The sequence below is a fragment of the Lutjanus erythropterus genome, chromosome 10 (genome assembly GCF_056507025.1).
Source record: "Lutjanus erythropterus isolate fLutEry1 chromosome 10, fLutEry1.hap2, whole genome shotgun sequence".
Lineage (NCBI taxonomy): Eukaryota > Metazoa > Chordata > Actinopteri > Lutjaniformes > Lutjanidae > Lutjanus > Lutjanus erythropterus.
The window spans coordinates 5,583,835-5,600,497 of NC_139326.1; the positions used below are offsets into that span (position 1 = coordinate 5,583,835).

The window sequence follows — 16,663 nt, forward strand, 5'->3', positions numbered from 1 at the left end:
CCAAAACAACACAATGTAATTAATATTCCATAAATAACTAATCAAGGATAATATACAACATTTTTCATTCACAAAAGTAGAATCACAAATTTATAAAATGTGATTTTGTATATCTCTTAATATTTTTATATAATGTATTATTTTATGTATTTTAACTATACCCCTTCTATAATGTCCGTTTGTTTGCAGGTCTAGTCGAGGGAATTTACACGTTTTTAAAATATTTCTCCAGTCTATTCCTTTATTTTTGCTCCAGTCCAGCAGGTGGCGCTACCGCGTGTGTAGACTGACTCGGCTCACCATAGTTGTAACTCTAAGGACAGACGAAGAAGAAGTAGGCTCCTCCCATTCAAAATGGCGACCTAGAGGCTCGTCCACGCTCGTTTGTTGACATATATTTAAAAACCAAACTTACGCTACATTAGTGGAAGTACAACCAGTAAAACCATGTCGAGACTCATCGTTAAAAACCTCCCTAACGGGGTAAGTAACCCGCCCGGATGTCAGCAGATCGTAACAGTCGCATTTTGTTTCAGACCACCTGATAATGTAATCTAACTAACTGTATGTTGTGTTCAGATGAAGGAGGAGAGGTTCAGGTCCATGTTCGCTGCCTTTGGCACCGTGACAGACTGCTCTCTGAAGTTCACCAAGGACGGAAAGTTCCGAAAGTTTGGCTTCGTGGGGTTTAAAACCGAGGAAGATGCGAACAGAGCTCTGAAACATTTCGACAGGAGCTTCGTGGACACGTCCAGAGTGACGGTATAACTTCTCCACTGACTCAAACCAAGCATGTTGTTGACTTTACTGTTGTTTTTTTCCGTGTGTGAACCCACGATTTGTCATCTGTTCCAGGTGGAGATGTGTAAGGCCTTTGGAGACCCCACTAAAGCCAGAGCCTGGAGCAAACACACCCAGAGCTCAGGCCCGGACAAACCCTCCACTCCTGCAGATACTGACAGCAAGAAGGTACCTGCAGACATCAAATAACTGGAATTTTACATCCACAATTCCATCCCAAATCCTACTAAAAGAGTTACTCTGACAAAATATTAACTCATTTTTCTTACTGCCTGGATAACCACAGTATGTTAAATTGTCTTAGTGGAGAACAATGCAGTTAAGTTTTGCAGCACTGTCTCATATAGGTAGAATTAGTAGGATTTGTCCGAGCTGTTTATAAATGCACCAGAAGAACAGTGAGAAAACTTCTAGTATGCCTGAAATAGGGTGACGAGGTGTCCCCCTTTATGTCAGACTGCATTGCATTCTTATTCCTTGTCCCACGATGCATATATTGAGGCAATGTCCCCCATTTTGATTGGCTCTAACTTTCAAAACTCAATCAAAACTGCAGGACAGACTCTCCTCTAAAACCTGTATTTTATCCACTGACTGTGACGAAAGCAGGAAAGGCTGTTTGATGTGCACACATGTGGATCAAGTGCAGGTTAACTTGTCAAATTGAAAGTCACCACAAAGTCACAAGCTCTGCACATTTAAGCAGAGTATGATGCAAACTATCCTAAAGAAAAGGACACTCAGTCACAACAGAGACTGGGAAACTACTTTTATTGTCTGTTGTGTTACTGAATCAAGCAGTGGGTGAATAATGTTACAAAGTAAGGGCATTTTTGTCTTTGGAAAATGCTGCTAGTTGCACCTTAAAAAAACTGTATGTTTTTGTTTTTGTCCCCAGAAAAAGAAAGAGAAAAAGGAAACCAAGAGCACACTGGAAAATGTGAGTAAATGTCAGTCAGCAGCTATATTTGTCTGCTATTCAATGTTAATTATAAAAGGGTATGAGTAAGATGGAACCAGCTGTTTATTTCACCTCAATGCTTGGTACCAACCAAAACATGCAGAGTTAATACAGTGTATTGATATTATTTTACTTTTTTCTTTCTGTGACGCTTTAATCGTTGGGTATGTACTTGCTGTGTTTGTCAGCTGGAAGAGGACCAGAGCTTCAAGGAGTTTCTGTCAGTGCATCAGAATCGAAGTCAAGCACCAACCTGGGCGAACGACAGCGTGCAGCAAACGCCCGATCCTGACGGTGTGAAGAAAAAAACTCAGAGCAAGAACAAGCCTGACTCAGATGACTACCTCAACTTTGATTCAGAACAGTCAGAGGAGGAGGAGGAGGAGGAGGAGGTGGAGGAAGAAGAAGAACATGATGAAGATGAAGGTTGGTAATGGTGCTCACTTCTTAGTGTAAGTAAAACAAAGATGAGTCCAAATTTAGGGGCTGGGTCCTCCTTATAGATGATGTGTCATTGAAATTCTGTATTTTAATTTGACATTTTTATTTAATGGCACAGCCCACTAGATGGCGCTCTTAAGCCCAATTGTAGCCTGTGGTTGACAGTAGCTGAGCTTATGTATGCATTTAGCATTAACCAGCTACACTATCTGTCAGTTATTCACAATTTGTTTGTTTAACCTCTTTGCGAGCGCCAATATAATGAAACTTTCCTCTGGTTACTGCAAGTATTTAACTTTTTCTGGCATTTTAGGGCATCTCTTTAGTACTAAACCAGCAAAGTTTACAATCTCATTTAAGGGAGAGCAGTTTGCCTCCTGGTAGGGCTGCAGAATTAATTGATATATTATTAAAAATGCAACATGGCTAAGTGCACTGTCTAAATCACAGAAGCTGCAATTGATACAGGAAAAATGTGACAAGACAGCATTATAATAAAGTAGTGCTGCAGGTCTACAAATCTTGTTCTCCAAATGTTAATAAACAGGTTTGTTTGGTACAGACCCTAACAAGTGATCATTCACATTAATTGTGAATCAAATCGGAATCACAATATCTGTCAAAACAATCACAATACGATTTTTTGGGGGGTATATTACGCAGCCCTACTTCCAGGTCTTTTCAGCGGTTTACGTTCACTGGTCACGTCTGTGGAGGGTGCAGCCCCTGAATTCGAACACAGATGATGAATATAACATTAAAAAAAACTTAATTCACAATATTAATGAGACCAAGATCATCAATGGACATAATGAAATAAATATATATAGATAATTTTATAATAACAATAGAATATACCACCATTGTAAAATAAAATATTCATACAAATATATTTAATAAAATACAATAAATAATCAATGATGTGTTGTTGCTTTCAGGTGCCACTAAAGAAGCTTTGAAGTCTGGTTTATCAGACATGGACTATCTGCGTTCAAAGGTGGTAAAGACAGATGACACCATGGAGGTGAGTGAAGATGAGGACGATGGTGAAGGGGGCGAAGATGAAGATGAAGAAGAGGATCGCGGTCCTGTACAGCACACAGACAGCGCCTATGAGAGCGGTGAAAGAGAAAACGCATCAACGACCAAAACCTCAGTTTCCTCTGAGGAAAAGAAGAAAGGCAAAGCAAAGAAAACTGCCGATCAAGAGGTGGCTGTTCGAACAAATCTACATGTTAGATATTACCATCCAATACAGTGTTTGTTTTTTTAGTTTGTGTTGGTTTACAACCGCGTGTGTTTGTTGCAGACGGAGCCGGTGACGGAGTTCACGGTGAAGCTGAGAGGAGTCCCGTTCACTGTGAAAGAGGTGAGAGGACAAGAGCTTCCTGATTTGAGACATTCCACTTTAAAATCATTGACACTGACATATTTTTCTATGTAACACCAACAGCAACAAATTCGAGAGTTCATGACCCCGCTGAAGCCGGCAGCTATCAGGATTGGGAGGAACGAAAGCGGAAATAGAACAGGTGTGTCACTGTTAACATTTTAATGTACTTTAGTGCTTTTTCTCAGCGAAATGTGCTCAGACAAGATTTGATAGTTATACTGAATACCTGGTGGGTAGATAGTTGCCAATCTGTAATGTATGTGTCTATATAGGCCCATGTATCAGCACAGTTGTGTGTGTGTGTGTGTGTGTGTGTGTGTGTGTGTGTGTGTGTGTGTGTGTGTGTGTGTGTGTGTTTCAGGTTACGTATATGTGGACTTGCACTCAGACGAACAGGTGGAAAAGGCCTTGAAGAAGAATAAAGACTACATAGGTGAGAAATCTTGTATCCTAGGATTTATTTCCTGTTTGCCATGGTATCCAAAGAGGTATTGAGTATTTTTTTTTGTACTAATATTGTATTGAAGTTTAAAATCCTTGTATTGTGACAGCTCTAATCGTGATACGTGTCTTCATCACCTGACCCTCGGTGTGTGATCAGGTCAGCCGGCTAATCGTCTTCTGCCTCTGTTTTCAGGCGGCCGTTACATTGAGGTCTTCCGTGTGGACGCCTCTCGGGGCAAAGGCAAGAGAGACAGGAAGGACAAAGAAATTGACAGAAACTTCACGAGGAAGCTGAAGGAGGACGAGGAGGAGGAAGATGTTGCGGAGTCGGGCCGCCTGTTCGTCAGAAACCTTCCTTACACCTGCACCGAGGAAGAGATCAAAGAGCTGTTTGCGAAACACGGTGAATTAAAAAAAACTGTACCTGCAAAAAATAAACTCGCTCTCGTCTGAGTTTATAATAATTATAGATTTGCATTTGTCTTTGCAGGTCCTATATCTGAGGTGCTCTTCCCTATTGACAATCTAACCAAGAAGCCCAAAGGATTTGCTTTCATAACCTACATGATACCAGAGAATGCTGTGACAGCTCTGGCTCAGCTGGACGGACACATATTTCAGGTATGTGAGCTCCTCCTTTAGGTTTCTGTCTTTCCACACCACAGAAACAGGACCTGTGATTGCTTCTGGATTCAGTCGTACAACAGACGAGGTTGAGGCTGATCGGAAACATTCATTCTCTGGTCCTTTCAGGGCAGGATGCTTCACCTGCTTCCCTCCACAGTGAAGAAGGAAAAGGCCGACTCTTCAGACGCCGGTGGTCCTGGCTCTTCATCTTACAAACGGCAAAAAGATGCTAAAAGTAAAGCTGCAAGTTCCAGGTATATATAATCATATTAACCCTCAACTTCTGTGTTTGGGAATGAATGAATTAATCAGTAATTTTATTTTTGTGTTCAATTCCATGACTCGTACCTCATATCACTTATTAACTGTAAGTTTCCTTCTAGCTCTCACAACTGGAACACCCTGTTTCTGGGCACAAGTGCAGTGGCAGATGCCATTGCTGAAAAATACAACACCACAAAAAGCCAAGTCCTGGACCACGTGAGTAACACTGCATCCTGATCGTCTACATTAATGCGCCCCACGGCATGATTCTCACCTGCTTCAGATACCCCAGAGACGATGCAATACACTTTAAGTCCAGTTTAAGTAACAGATCCATGAGTTAGAGGGTTTAGCAGACACCAAAACATTGCATAGACCGATTATTCAGTCTGATATTCTGGCATTTTGAGATAATCAGTATTGGCTGGTGCCTGCGCTCACAAGGCTGATAAACAGTTATGTCTGCGAACACAACGGCAAGCAGCCTTGTCAGTGTGGTTGATGTGGAACAATGTCAGCAATAACCCTTGTGAGTTTTTGGGAAGGAGGTGAAAAAGTTTGTTTTGAGCTCTGTGCTATAACTCACGTGCATCCTGCTGTAAACGTTTGACTAAATGTCCTCATCACCATCATCTTTTCTAAATGTTAACATGTTTCTCCCATCCTAAATGACAGAAAATCTAATCTTAAACTGTCACTGGCTTTAGTTAACTAGATGTTATGTTATAATGTATAGAATAATGCAGATGACTTTAATCTGTGTAAGACTATACTGTGCATGAAATAATGGAATTAGACGTGATCTCTCTTTGCTCTGGAAAGTCATCATGGCGGCAATATTCTGTCCTTCATTGCATTGATCGTGAGGTACTCGAAATATGGCATTCATGTTAAAAAATTATCCACCAGCAGTGTGTGTTTGCTTGTATTTTATTGGCCAATGCGGCACCTTGCTGAATGACTTCACATTATTTTCCAGCGAGGTTCCACTTTTGTCACACTTTGTTTTTTCGCTGTGCACCGACACTGAGCCAACGCAGCGCTCCCATTCGAATGAATGACAGGGCTGTTGTCTTTTTTCATCTGTTGGAGCCACATCAACATGTGGATCATTATGAGCAGCAGTGCACAGTTTAAATTTCTCTTTACATCATTGTGCTGCAGGAGTCAAAAGGAAGCGTTGCAGTGAGGATGGCTCTGGGAGAGACACAGATCGTTCAGGAGACTCGGCAGTTTCTGATAGACAACGGCGTCAGTTTGGATTCCTTTAGCCAGGTATGATTAATATAAACTCCCAGTTTTCTCTTTGCTTAACTGTCCAAAAAGAATTTACCGTGCATGAAATCCTGGTCTAAGCTTCTCTCTCTCACATGTGTTCTTTCCTGTCGGTGTGCAGGCGGCGGCAGCGAGGAGCACAACTGTGATCCTGGTGAAAAACCTTCCAGCTGGAGTGACGGCGTCAGAGTTGGAGGAGCTCTTCTCACCTCACGGCTCTCTGGGGCGAGTGCTGCTGCCGCCGTCAGGACTCACCGCCGTCGTTGAGTTCCTTGAGCCAACCGAGGCAAAACGAGCCTTCACTCGGCTCGCTTACAGCAAGGTGTGTAAAGCTTTTTACCAGCAAAACCAGCACGTGCAACATATTTTTTAGGAAAGTGATGTTGAAGACTTGTACTTATCTCTCAACACTCTAGTTTCAACATGTTCCTCTGTATTTGGAGTGGGCACCTGTGGGGGTGTTTGTGGCAGCCAAGCCAGAACCAGGTACGATCCCTCTAACGATCTTTTTCAAGTTTTTTAGTATTTTTAGACATAAGTAGATTCCTTTTAAATAATCAGGATATCTTTTCATTCTGTAAACAAGTGGTAGAAAAGCAGGAAGGAATGAAAAAAGAGGAAAAGAAAGAGGAAGTTGAAGAAGAAGAAGAAGAGGAGGAAGAAGAGGAAGCAGCTCCCGGTTCCACACTTTTCATTAAGAATCTTAATTTCAGCACCACAGAGGAGAAGCTACAGGAGGTAGATTAATTCATAAATAAAACCTTCAGTTAAATTGTAATACTAAATGAAAGTCTAATCACAGCACAGTGTTTGAGATGTTTGATTGTGTTTTCTTCATTTGTTGCAGACTTTCTCCAAATGTGGGAAGGTCAAGTCCTGCTCCATCTCCAAGAAGAAAGATAAAACAGGTACTTTACATTAAAATGAGGATCTTTCATGTCCCTTAATTACAAATGTAGAGTTATAAATATGCGAAGAACACATTCTGTCAGAGGGAATATATCTGTAGTCTGTGTGTGTTTTCTCAGGCTTTGCAAGAGATGTTGGTTCACAACCACTTTACACTGTTGGTTTGATTTCCAGGCAAGCTGTTGTCCATGGGCTACGGTTTCGTCCAGTATCAGACAGCAGAAGCGGCACAGAAAGCCCTGAGGCAGCTACAGGTATGATGCGGAAAATCTGCGTTCGGTCAGTCTTCACTTTGATGAATCAAAGGACAGACTCGATGAGCCCGAGTTGCCACGATTAAAGCTGTCAGCAGAGAATTTAGTATGTCCTCTGTCATACAGGCTGTGGGTGACCCTCATCAATGCGTCTCTCAGTTTATTATTTGTTAGGAGGTCTGGAACCATAACAAGGCCCATCTTATCTGTTCCTCCAGGCACCCTGAAGCCGCTCACATAAGTTTGCAAAGTGTGAAGGCCCTCTTAGGCCAACTAACCGAAAAATGCAGAGATTCAGACGTCCCTTTATGATCAGAAATTTCTCCCACACGTTACACATCCATTCCCCGTTGAAATTCTCAGCAGCTTTTCTCTTCGGCCTGGTTCTCGGCTGATGTGTGTTCTTTGTCTCCACCCTCCTCCAGCACTGTACTGTGGATGATCACCAGTTAGAGCTGAAAATTTCTGAGAGAGCCACAAGGTAAGATCTGCATTTTCGTGAACTTATGTATTGAATAATAATAAGTTAAGTGTACACTATATTTAGAATATTTTCACTATTTTACCTCACCATCAGACAGTGTTATGTAAGCCAGATATTCCTCCCTCCAAAACCAACTAGACTCCTTTTGCAGAAACAGTAACTTTATGTTGCAGAACACAGGAGTTGCTGGTCTATTGCTGCCTTGATCAGTCAGTTTGTGTTATTGTTTGACTTCTGTAATGTGAATCATGCATCTGCATGAGCATCAAGCATCAAACTGGCAGCATCAGCTGAAATGTGCATGAAAATATCACTTATTGGTAAATGTTGACTGGAAGTCCTTCTCCGCGGTGTGCAGGACTACTGAGGTGTCACGAAAGAAGAAGCAACTTGAGAAGAAACAGACGGGATCCAAGATCCTCGTCCGCAACGTCCCCTTCCAAGCCACTGTCAGGGAAATACGGGAACTCTTCTGGTAATCATCACATATATAACTGTTTTTAATTCACATCATGTTTTGAGAAAATTTTGAGCAAGTTTGGAGTAATAACACTATGATTTTTCATTCTATCTTTTCAGTACATTTGGAGAGCTGAAGACAGTCCGTCTTCCAAAGAAAGCAGCTGGTTCAGGGAATCACAGAGGCTTTGGCTTCATCGACTTCCTCACCAAGCAGGATGCTAAGGTTCGTATATTGTGTAAGCTTTCATAGGAAATTTACTGTCCTCTTGTGATTTAATATTGTGGTTTGCAGAGGATCGCAGATTCATGATCGTAATTGCTATGCCGGTGTTTCCTCTGCAGAAAGCGTTTGCTGCACTGTGCCACAGCACCCATCTGTACGGGAGACGCCTCGTGCTGGAGTGGGCTGATGCTGAGGACACTGTGGAGACACTGAGACGGAAAACAGCCGAACATTTTCATGGTAAATCCACGATCATTTGTTTGCAGAAACATCAAGAAATTATAACAACTGAGCTGTTTATTAATTCATCTCTTCGGTGATATTTATTCTCCGTATCAGTTGCCGCCAAGAAGCAGCGAAAGTCAGAGGTGATGGAGGGAATTCTGGAGACGATGGAAACAGACGGGGTGGAGGAAAACTGAGCTGTCTCTGTTGAAGGCTCAACATAACTCTGATTAGTGCTCCTGTGTTTCAATGTATGAAAAGGACTGTGACAACAAAAGGACCTGAGTGACACGTGAAGACGGAGCAAATTCTAATGAATTTACCAGCTGGTTGAAGTTTTGTTTAACTTTGAAGACCTCTGGATTTCTAACATTGCATAATGTTTTGTATAGAATAAAATGTCAGACTGATGTCAACTTTTATATAAAATTTTATTTTATGCTTTGAAAGCTGTACGTTTTATGTCTCATCTGTGTTTTAGGGCTACAACTAAGGATTATTGTCATCAATTAATCTGGTGATTGTTTTCTAGAATGGGGCTCTGCAACCTGCGGCTCTGTAGCTCCTCTCCAATGGCTCCCTGTGACTTTGGCAAAAAAATATATGGAAATTAACAGTGTTTTTTTTTTTGAGTTTCTAAAACTGAAAGATTCAGGTTTATCTAAATAAGAATAGTAAATTATCTCAACTGAGGATCATAGGTCAGCAAAACTTTATGAAGTGTTTGCATTGGGCTCAAAACTCACTTTTTTTTACAGTGTTAAATGATTCTTATATTTGCCAACTGTAAAAATATGTAGCCTACAAGTTAATACTTAGTCAGCTAAAATGTGCATTGTTGCCTGTGTCTATGGCTTGGAGTCTTTTCCTCTAAATTTTGATGGTGACTAATCTTCTTGAGTCTCTATAAGCTGGCCGTGGATGCCAAATAAATGAAAAGTCTTCAGAGAGAATTTAATAGTTGCAGCTTCAGACAGATTTTTTTTTTCGTTTAATTTTTTGACCAAAAATGTCTCTTTTTATCGAAGAGGTTGTAGACCCCAGGTCTAGAAAATGGTGAAAATGATGAGTGTAACAGATGACATCTTCAAATGTCTTGTTTTGTCTACAAATATATTCAGTTTGTCCTAGAGATATGAAGGAACCAGAAATATTCACATTTGAGAAGCTGAAATCAAACAATCTTAACCTTTTTCCTTAAATGATGACTCAAACCGATTAATTGATTATCAAAATAGCTGGCGATTAATTTACTAGTTAACAACCCAGTTGATGTTGCAGTTTTAGTGTGTTTGACTGAAATAAGAAAACACTAAAGCAGCACAGTAACTGGAGTTAGTCTTTTATTTTGAAAGGACGCTCCCTGTCACGTGACCAGGCAGCCGCGGTGTCGTCATGTGACTACTTCATGTAAACATGGCGTCCAGGCGAAGCAAGACGTCTGCAGCTGGAGGTGTTTTAATGGTTTTAAACGTTTTATCAGTTTTACTCGCTGTGTGTTTTTTGTGTTCGTGTGTTGGAGCTGAAATAAAAACCGCGGTTATCGACAAAGAGAGCGGACAGCTGTCTGTCATCGAGGGCTTCAGAGAGGATTTTGTGGCTTGGGGAAACTTCACTGATGACATTAAAACATCAGGGTGAGTTCACTGCAGGGTTTGAGTCTGTTCACTGGATGGCTTAGTTATGTTTTCATTATTTTTTTTTAACAGATATACACACCTGTATTTTATGTATATTCCAGGCCTGACCAGGCTTTATTCTTTACATTCTTTATCTCCTTCTGTTAAGTTTTGTTTTGTTCTTAGCTTGTGTGTCTGTTACTGTACGGGAAACAATTTGAGCCAAATTAATGAGAAAAAAGATCCAAAGTCATCATGAGAAACTTGAAATAAAAAATAAGTTAGTATTTAAAAATAATCAGAAACTTTCTCAAAATAAAGACACTATCTCAGAATAATTAAATACTATTTAAATATAATTATGCAGTATCTCAAAATAATAAGTGGTCTTCTCAAAATTTGTATTTAAAAATAATGACAAATAATAATAAAGCCAATTCTGATTCATAGTGAACATGTCAGTTGCTTGTTTTGTCTGACCAGCAAACACATTCTGAATTTCCAGTGATACAATAACAAGTACAACAGCGAAATCATGACACTTGAGAAGCAGCGACCAGGAAATGTTTTTGCAGGTTTTGCTCGATAATTTGGCTTAGCTTTGCACTTCTGCAAGTAGCATAGATACAGATAGCAGAAGTGAAGCATATGACAGGAGGTCAAGATGGCCATAAGTTGATAGTGGACCTCTGTGCAAATTAAGGATGGAAGAAAAAAAGACATGAGTGGAGAGGAAAATAACACATATAGTAATAATCAAATGTGTATCATGATATCTCAGGGAATACTAAACATGTCTGGCTTTAAAAAGAGGAAGCTGAAAAATACAAAGACAGTTGCAGGGGTCTGTCTGTCATCTCCTCACCTACAGTGCAGGCAGTTTCCTTATTTTTCCTTATGTGTTATATCTTTTTCATTTCTTTTCATGTGCTCTCTCTCCTCAGCTGGTCTTTCTTGGAGGTCACCACCAGCAGTCAGTACAATGACAGCATCCAGGCTTATGCTGCCGGTGCAGTCGAGGCTGCACTCACGTCTCAGGTGAGTTCACTCTGTGTGCCCGTTTGTGCTCGACATACCAAGCAGTCTGCATTTTTTATTCACTTACTTTGCATTTAATGTAATCTGAAGATTTGACGTGTGTTTGTTTCAGCTCATCTATAAGCACTGGATGAACACTCTGATGGGTTACTGTGGACCCTTCACGTCTGAGTCTGCTTACTGCCAGCGCTTGAAGGCTTTCATCACAACCAACCTGCAGTGGGTTCAGGAGCAAATAGAGAAGCAGCCAAGTTCACCCTACTGGTACCAGGTACGTAATGAGCACTTTAAGGATGTATGGCATTAGGGCTGCATAATTAATTGAAATATTGTCAAAATCACCACATGTCAAATTGAAATATCCAGATCACAGAAGCTGCAATTTAATAGTTTAATAGTGTAATAAATTGTAATATAATTTTTAAGTGTAAGTGTCTCTTTCTGCCTGTAAGGTGCGTCTGGCTCTGCTGCAGCTGAAAGGACTGGAGGACAGCTACAATGACGAGCTGTCCTTTCCACTAGGGTCCTTCTCCTTAAACCCGTTTGGCTTCCTGTAAGTTATCACCTCCATTTTTTATTAATCAAACATGTTTCTTCATAAACTTTATTTTTTGTTGTTGTCTCACATTCTCAAACCAGACTTTTCCAGTTGGGCGGGGATCTGGAGGACTTGGAATCGGCTCTGAACAAATCCAGCCAAACCCGGCCTCTTGGCTCCGGCTCATGTTCTGCTCTCATTAAGCTGCTGCCAAACAACAAGGAGCTGCTGGTGTCACATGACACCTGGAACGTGTACCAGGCCATGCTGCGCATCATGAAGAAATACATCTTTGCCTTTAAAATTTCTCCTTCAGGTAGTTTACCGATGCACATGCGTCTCCTCTTCATCTCTACATTAAATCATTGTGTTTACACTTAATTTTTTCTAAGGATTAAACAAATGAGATGGGTCATATATGATTATGAGAAAAGTTTGCATTCAGGGATTTTGGGATTTTTGCCAGAAAGCCCGCGGGAAGTCAGGTGACGTACTATAAAGAGCAACAAAGTCCATGCAGGGAGGAGGTCATGGTGGATGAATTGGTCAAACACGGGATTTTAATCTGAGAAACTGGGGTTTGTGTTTGATGCAAAACGTTGATTTCTAATTTTTAACCTAGCTGACTTCTTATTTTCAGGTACAGTTTGGTCAGGTTTAGGCAACAAACCTATTTAGATTTAGGAAAACAGCATGATTTGGGTTAAAATAATAAGTTATTGCAGGGTGAAAGTTATGTGTTTGTGAAAAGCTTCCTGGCAGAAAGCCCTAAAGACAAACTCCTCCCACCTGCGACATATTTAGGACATAGGTGAGCTGTTTCCCCCTGTTTCCAGTCTATTTGCTAAACTAAGCTAAGCGGCTACTGAATCTACCTTCATATTTACGACACAGACACAAGACTGGTGTCAACCTTTGATCTAACTCTAATGTCAAACTGTTCCTTTAAACAATGAACTGCAAACTCCTTGTTTTAAAGACAATAGATTTCCAGTAGAAGCCCCACTAACAGACTGTCTGTGATGTGAATCCATATTATTTTGTGCTTTATTATATGATCTAATTTTTCAGACAGTGATCTTCTTCCTGGAGGAACGCAGGCGTTCTCGTCTTATCCTGGTTCGATCTTCTCTGGAGACGACTTTTATATCCTCAGTAGTGGCTTGGTGAGAACTCTTTGTGCTTGGCATTATAGAAAATAAAAATAAACTACAGTATTATAATTTGTTCTTATTTTACTTCTGGTTGCAAATTGAGTTGGGAACGACATTTTTTTTGTTGTTGTTGTTTTTTCAGGGCTGATAGCAATACTATAAGTGGTGAAGGAAACCGATAACTGATATACATTTGCAGTAAAAATTAAAATCTTTAAAATTTAGAATAACCATTTTAGTTTTAGCTGAATTGGGTACATTTATTTGACAATTTCAGTTACTCACTTTGCAGATTCAGATCATTAATACAAAATATAAGTCAACTAATATGAAAATTATGTTACTCTATCCTGTGTCTCCAGGTTACCTTGGAAACCACCATCGGGAACAGTAACCCTGCTCTCTGGAAGTTTGTTCACCCCTCAGGAACCGTCCTGGAGTGGCTGAGGAATATCGTGGCTAATCGACTTGCTACTACTGGCAAGGAGTGGGCCGAGATATTCAGCAAGTATAACAGTGGAACGTGAGTGTTTACATGCAAGAAAGAAACTGGCTCTCATGACATTTTAAATAACACTATGACCACTTTGTCCTGATGTAATCTCCTGAGCGGCAGTCTTTGTTGTCTGCAGCCTTTTGTCCTGTGCTCCAAATTCCCATTAATGTCAAGATTAGATAAGATTTTGTGTGACTTTAGACTGTCATGTGGATTGATTGGTACAAAGTAAGCAGAGAAAGGCGATTTATTGTATCAGCAATCACATGATAAGTCAGTTCAGTCATACAGTTACTCCAGTTTTATGGATAAACAGTAAATAAAGAAATAAAAATCAGGAAGTGCTAGTAGGGTAAAGGTTGAATGCTCTGTGTGTGTGTTTGTGTGTGTGCATCTGCGTGTGTGCGTGTGTTTGTGCTCTCTAGGTACAACAACCAGTGGATGATTGTGGACTATAAACACTTCACTCCAGGGAGGACTGACATTAAAGAGGAACTCTTTGTTGTGCTGGAGCAGATCCCGTAAGACCTTGCACCCAGTCTTTAATAAGATTATTGCAGTATATCTATTGATCACTTACAGTAAAAACCTATTATTTCAACTAATCTTGTCTTGCTGCAGGGGTCTTGTTGTTTTCTCTGATAAAACTCAGGAACTGCTGCAGAAAGGGTACTGGGCAAGTTACAACATCCCGTAAGTATCCCAGTGGAACCTGTTAGGGATGGGTGATTTAGCTGAAATATTTATCAGGATAAAATGTTTTATTTCAGTCAATATTCATTATTATTGATCATTTTTAATTGGCTATTTTTTAATAAATACCAGAAGAAAAATCTTTTGGATTTATGCACCTTACTTTGAATTTAACCACTTTATTTATTGTGTTATATCTAAATCTTCATATATGCTCATATGTAGGTACTATGTGGACATATTCAATGCCAGTGGCTGCAATGAGTTGGTTGAGAAGTTCGGCCCGTGGTTCTCGCTGGACCAGAATCCTCGGGCTCAGATATTCAGGAGAAACCAGACGGCTGTCACAGATGTGGACTCGATGATCCGCCTCATGAGGTACGGTCTTTCGCAGGTTGTGTGTTGGTTTCATGTTGGATTGATCGGCATAAGACAAACAGACTATAACATTAGATTTTATATTCTTATATATGCTAATAACAAAAGTGGAATTTTATGGATGAGACGTGTCTCTCTTCAGGTATAATAACTTTAAAGAGGACCCACTGTCAAAGTGTGAAGGCTGCGATCCACCTGGTAATGGAGAGAATGCGATCTCAGCCCGTTCAGACCTGAACCCAGCTAACGGAACGTACCCGTTTGGTGCCTTAAGGCAGAGGCCGCACGGAGGAACAGACATGAAGGTTTTTATTTTTTCCTATTTCTTTTCTTGCCCTCACATATCTCTCTGCCCAAACTTTACCCATCATTATCCCTGGATCTTTTTTGTGTGATGTGTGTGACTGAATGAAGGACAAGTGTCACAGAAATTTGCAAAATTACTCAGCAAATCAAACAGCTAATAGGAGAAAATGCACATGGAAAAGCACATTGCCCTTTAAATGCCTGTATTATTTATTCAGTTTGTGAATTAAGTTATTTGTTTCTCTTTTTAAACTGCATTTTCAAATAGATATTTTAAAAATGACATTATTTATTTCTAAATTTGTGTTAATATATTTATTAACTGTTTTATGTTATTTTTTTAATTTGAACAATTTACTGATGGATTAATGTTTCATTTGTATTTTTTTTTAAAGAATTCCTCTTTGCGTTGCCCACTAGAATCAAATAATTCATTTCTTTGAAATTTTGTCTACGTATTTATAGATTAATACATTAATTTGTGATCTGAGCAGTGTACAATCATAAGGTTCAGTAAATAACTCAACTGACTGACCCAATAGATGCACCATGCAAGTTATGATATTTTATAAATATATATATGTGTGTGTGTGTTTCTGTGCAGTTAACCTCCTACGGGATGTTTCGTGACTACAGTATGATGGCAGTGAGCGGGCCAACATGGGACCAGGTGCCGCCCTTCCAGTGGAGCACGTCCCCTTACAAAGACCTGGTGCACATGGGTCACCCTGACACGTGGACATTCAAGCCTATGAAAGTCACCTGGACTCCTTAATTATTATCATACTATATATATATATATATAAATATATATATATGTACACACACAAGTGGCATGAGATATATATATATATAAATAAATACTACCAGCTGTTTTGACAAAGGGAAATGGTAATTTAATTCAATCTGACATGACTTTTATGAGCACAGTAGTCATGTTACTGGTTCTCAGGAGAGTGAGAGGCAATAATATTCTGTAAGTTTTACACTATTGCACTATTTGCATAATTAAAGCAGAGGAAAGTAAAGAGTTTTGAATGTGAGCCAGTATGACCAAGAGAAACCATACTGTTGTAAAATGGGAGCTTCTACATCACATTATATCTGATTTTCATATTTCTTTGTTTTTGTTTTTTTAATTTCTTATGCTGAATGTGTGAACAGGTTAATTCCACTTATTTTAATTCTGATGAGTTTTTAGAGTTGTAAAATGTTTCCACAGGACTACACTGGTCTGTGGACAAAGAAAAGTATGATCATCGATACTGATGCAGGTTTCCTGTCACACTGAAGACAAATGTCTTGATCATGAGTTTGATACGTTTTGAGAAATTCTGAATGATGCATTATATGAATTATTTTTGAAATATTTTTCAAATAAACAGCTCTGATCATTGCCTTTTTTAAAATTGAATTTTGTATTAATAACCAGATTTAATATTTGTGAATTCATTGGTTGCAGTAGAATAATAGAAAGGCCATGCTTTCACAGACTCTACCACAATAAATGGACCATGACCTTGATTAGTATCATTGGTAACAACTGGGTTTGTCCTTAATGACAAATGATTGAAAATAGTCTAAAAACATAATAATAAAAGTCAAACTTTTTTCACGCTAACAAATGGAATAATCTAGCACAGGCTGTACACCTCCTAAAGTCAAATCAGGTTAAAAA

At 39.6% G+C, this 16,663-nt stretch overlaps 2 protein-coding genes across 2 annotated transcripts; both read left to right on the forward strand.

Annotated features, from left to right (window-relative positions):
* The first annotated feature begins 339 nt into the window (after window positions 1-339).
* On the forward strand, window positions 340-9,212 carry rbm19 (RNA binding motif protein 19). Its single transcript, XM_084728003.1, has 24 exons — window positions 340-483; window positions 580-762; window positions 856-969; window positions 1,700-1,741; window positions 1,951-2,188; window positions 3,142-3,413; window positions 3,513-3,572; window positions 3,657-3,735; window positions 3,958-4,029; window positions 4,234-4,443; window positions 4,531-4,661; window positions 4,794-4,921; window positions 5,051-5,147; window positions 6,096-6,206; window positions 6,328-6,528; window positions 6,623-6,692; window positions 6,793-6,944; window positions 7,054-7,114; window positions 7,290-7,369; window positions 7,795-7,850; window positions 8,212-8,328; window positions 8,433-8,538; window positions 8,658-8,778; window positions 8,878-9,212. The coding sequence occupies exons 1-24, from the start codon at window positions 448-450 to the stop codon at window positions 8,958-8,960; spliced, it is 2,820 nt and encodes a 939-aa protein (XP_084584129.1). The 5' UTR covers window positions 340-447; the 3' UTR covers window positions 8,961-9,212.
* A 529-nt stretch (window positions 9,213-9,741) lies between these two features.
* Window positions 9,742-15,788, forward strand: plbd2 (phospholipase B domain containing 2). The gene is made up of 12 exons (XM_084728002.1): window positions 9,742-10,400; window positions 11,327-11,420; window positions 11,533-11,691; window positions 11,873-11,973; window positions 12,060-12,274; window positions 13,030-13,124; window positions 13,475-13,635; window positions 14,034-14,129; window positions 14,230-14,301; window positions 14,527-14,679; window positions 14,822-14,984; window positions 15,590-15,788. The coding sequence occupies exons 1-12, from the start codon at window positions 10,180-10,182 to the stop codon at window positions 15,758-15,760; spliced, it is 1,701 nt and encodes a 566-aa protein (XP_084584128.1). The 5' UTR covers window positions 9,742-10,179; the 3' UTR covers window positions 15,761-15,788.
* Window positions 15,789-16,663: the final 875 nt, after the last annotated feature.

Coding starts and splice junctions, on each gene's coding strand:
- plbd2 (XM_084728002.1), top strand. CDS start 10,180: ATGGCGTCCAGGCGAAGCAAGACGTCTGCAGCTGGAGGTGTTTTAATG. Junction 14,130..14,229: donor GTTGTGCTGGAGCAGATCCC/GTAAGACCTTGC, acceptor GTCTTGCTGCAG/GGGTCTTGTTGTTTTCTCTG. Junction 14,302..14,526: donor TGGGCAAGTTACAACATCCC/GTAAGTATCCCA, acceptor GCTCATATGTAG/GTACTATGTGGACATATTCA.
- rbm19 (XM_084728003.1), top strand. CDS start 448: ATGTCGAGACTCATCGTTAAAAACCTCCCTAACGGG. Junction 7,115..7,289: donor CAAGAAGAAAGATAAAACAG/GTACTTTACATT, acceptor TTTGATTTCCAG/GCAAGCTGTTGTCCATGGGC. Junction 7,370..7,794: donor AAGCCCTGAGGCAGCTACAG/GTATGATGCGGA, acceptor ACCCTCCTCCAG/CACTGTACTGTGGATGATCA.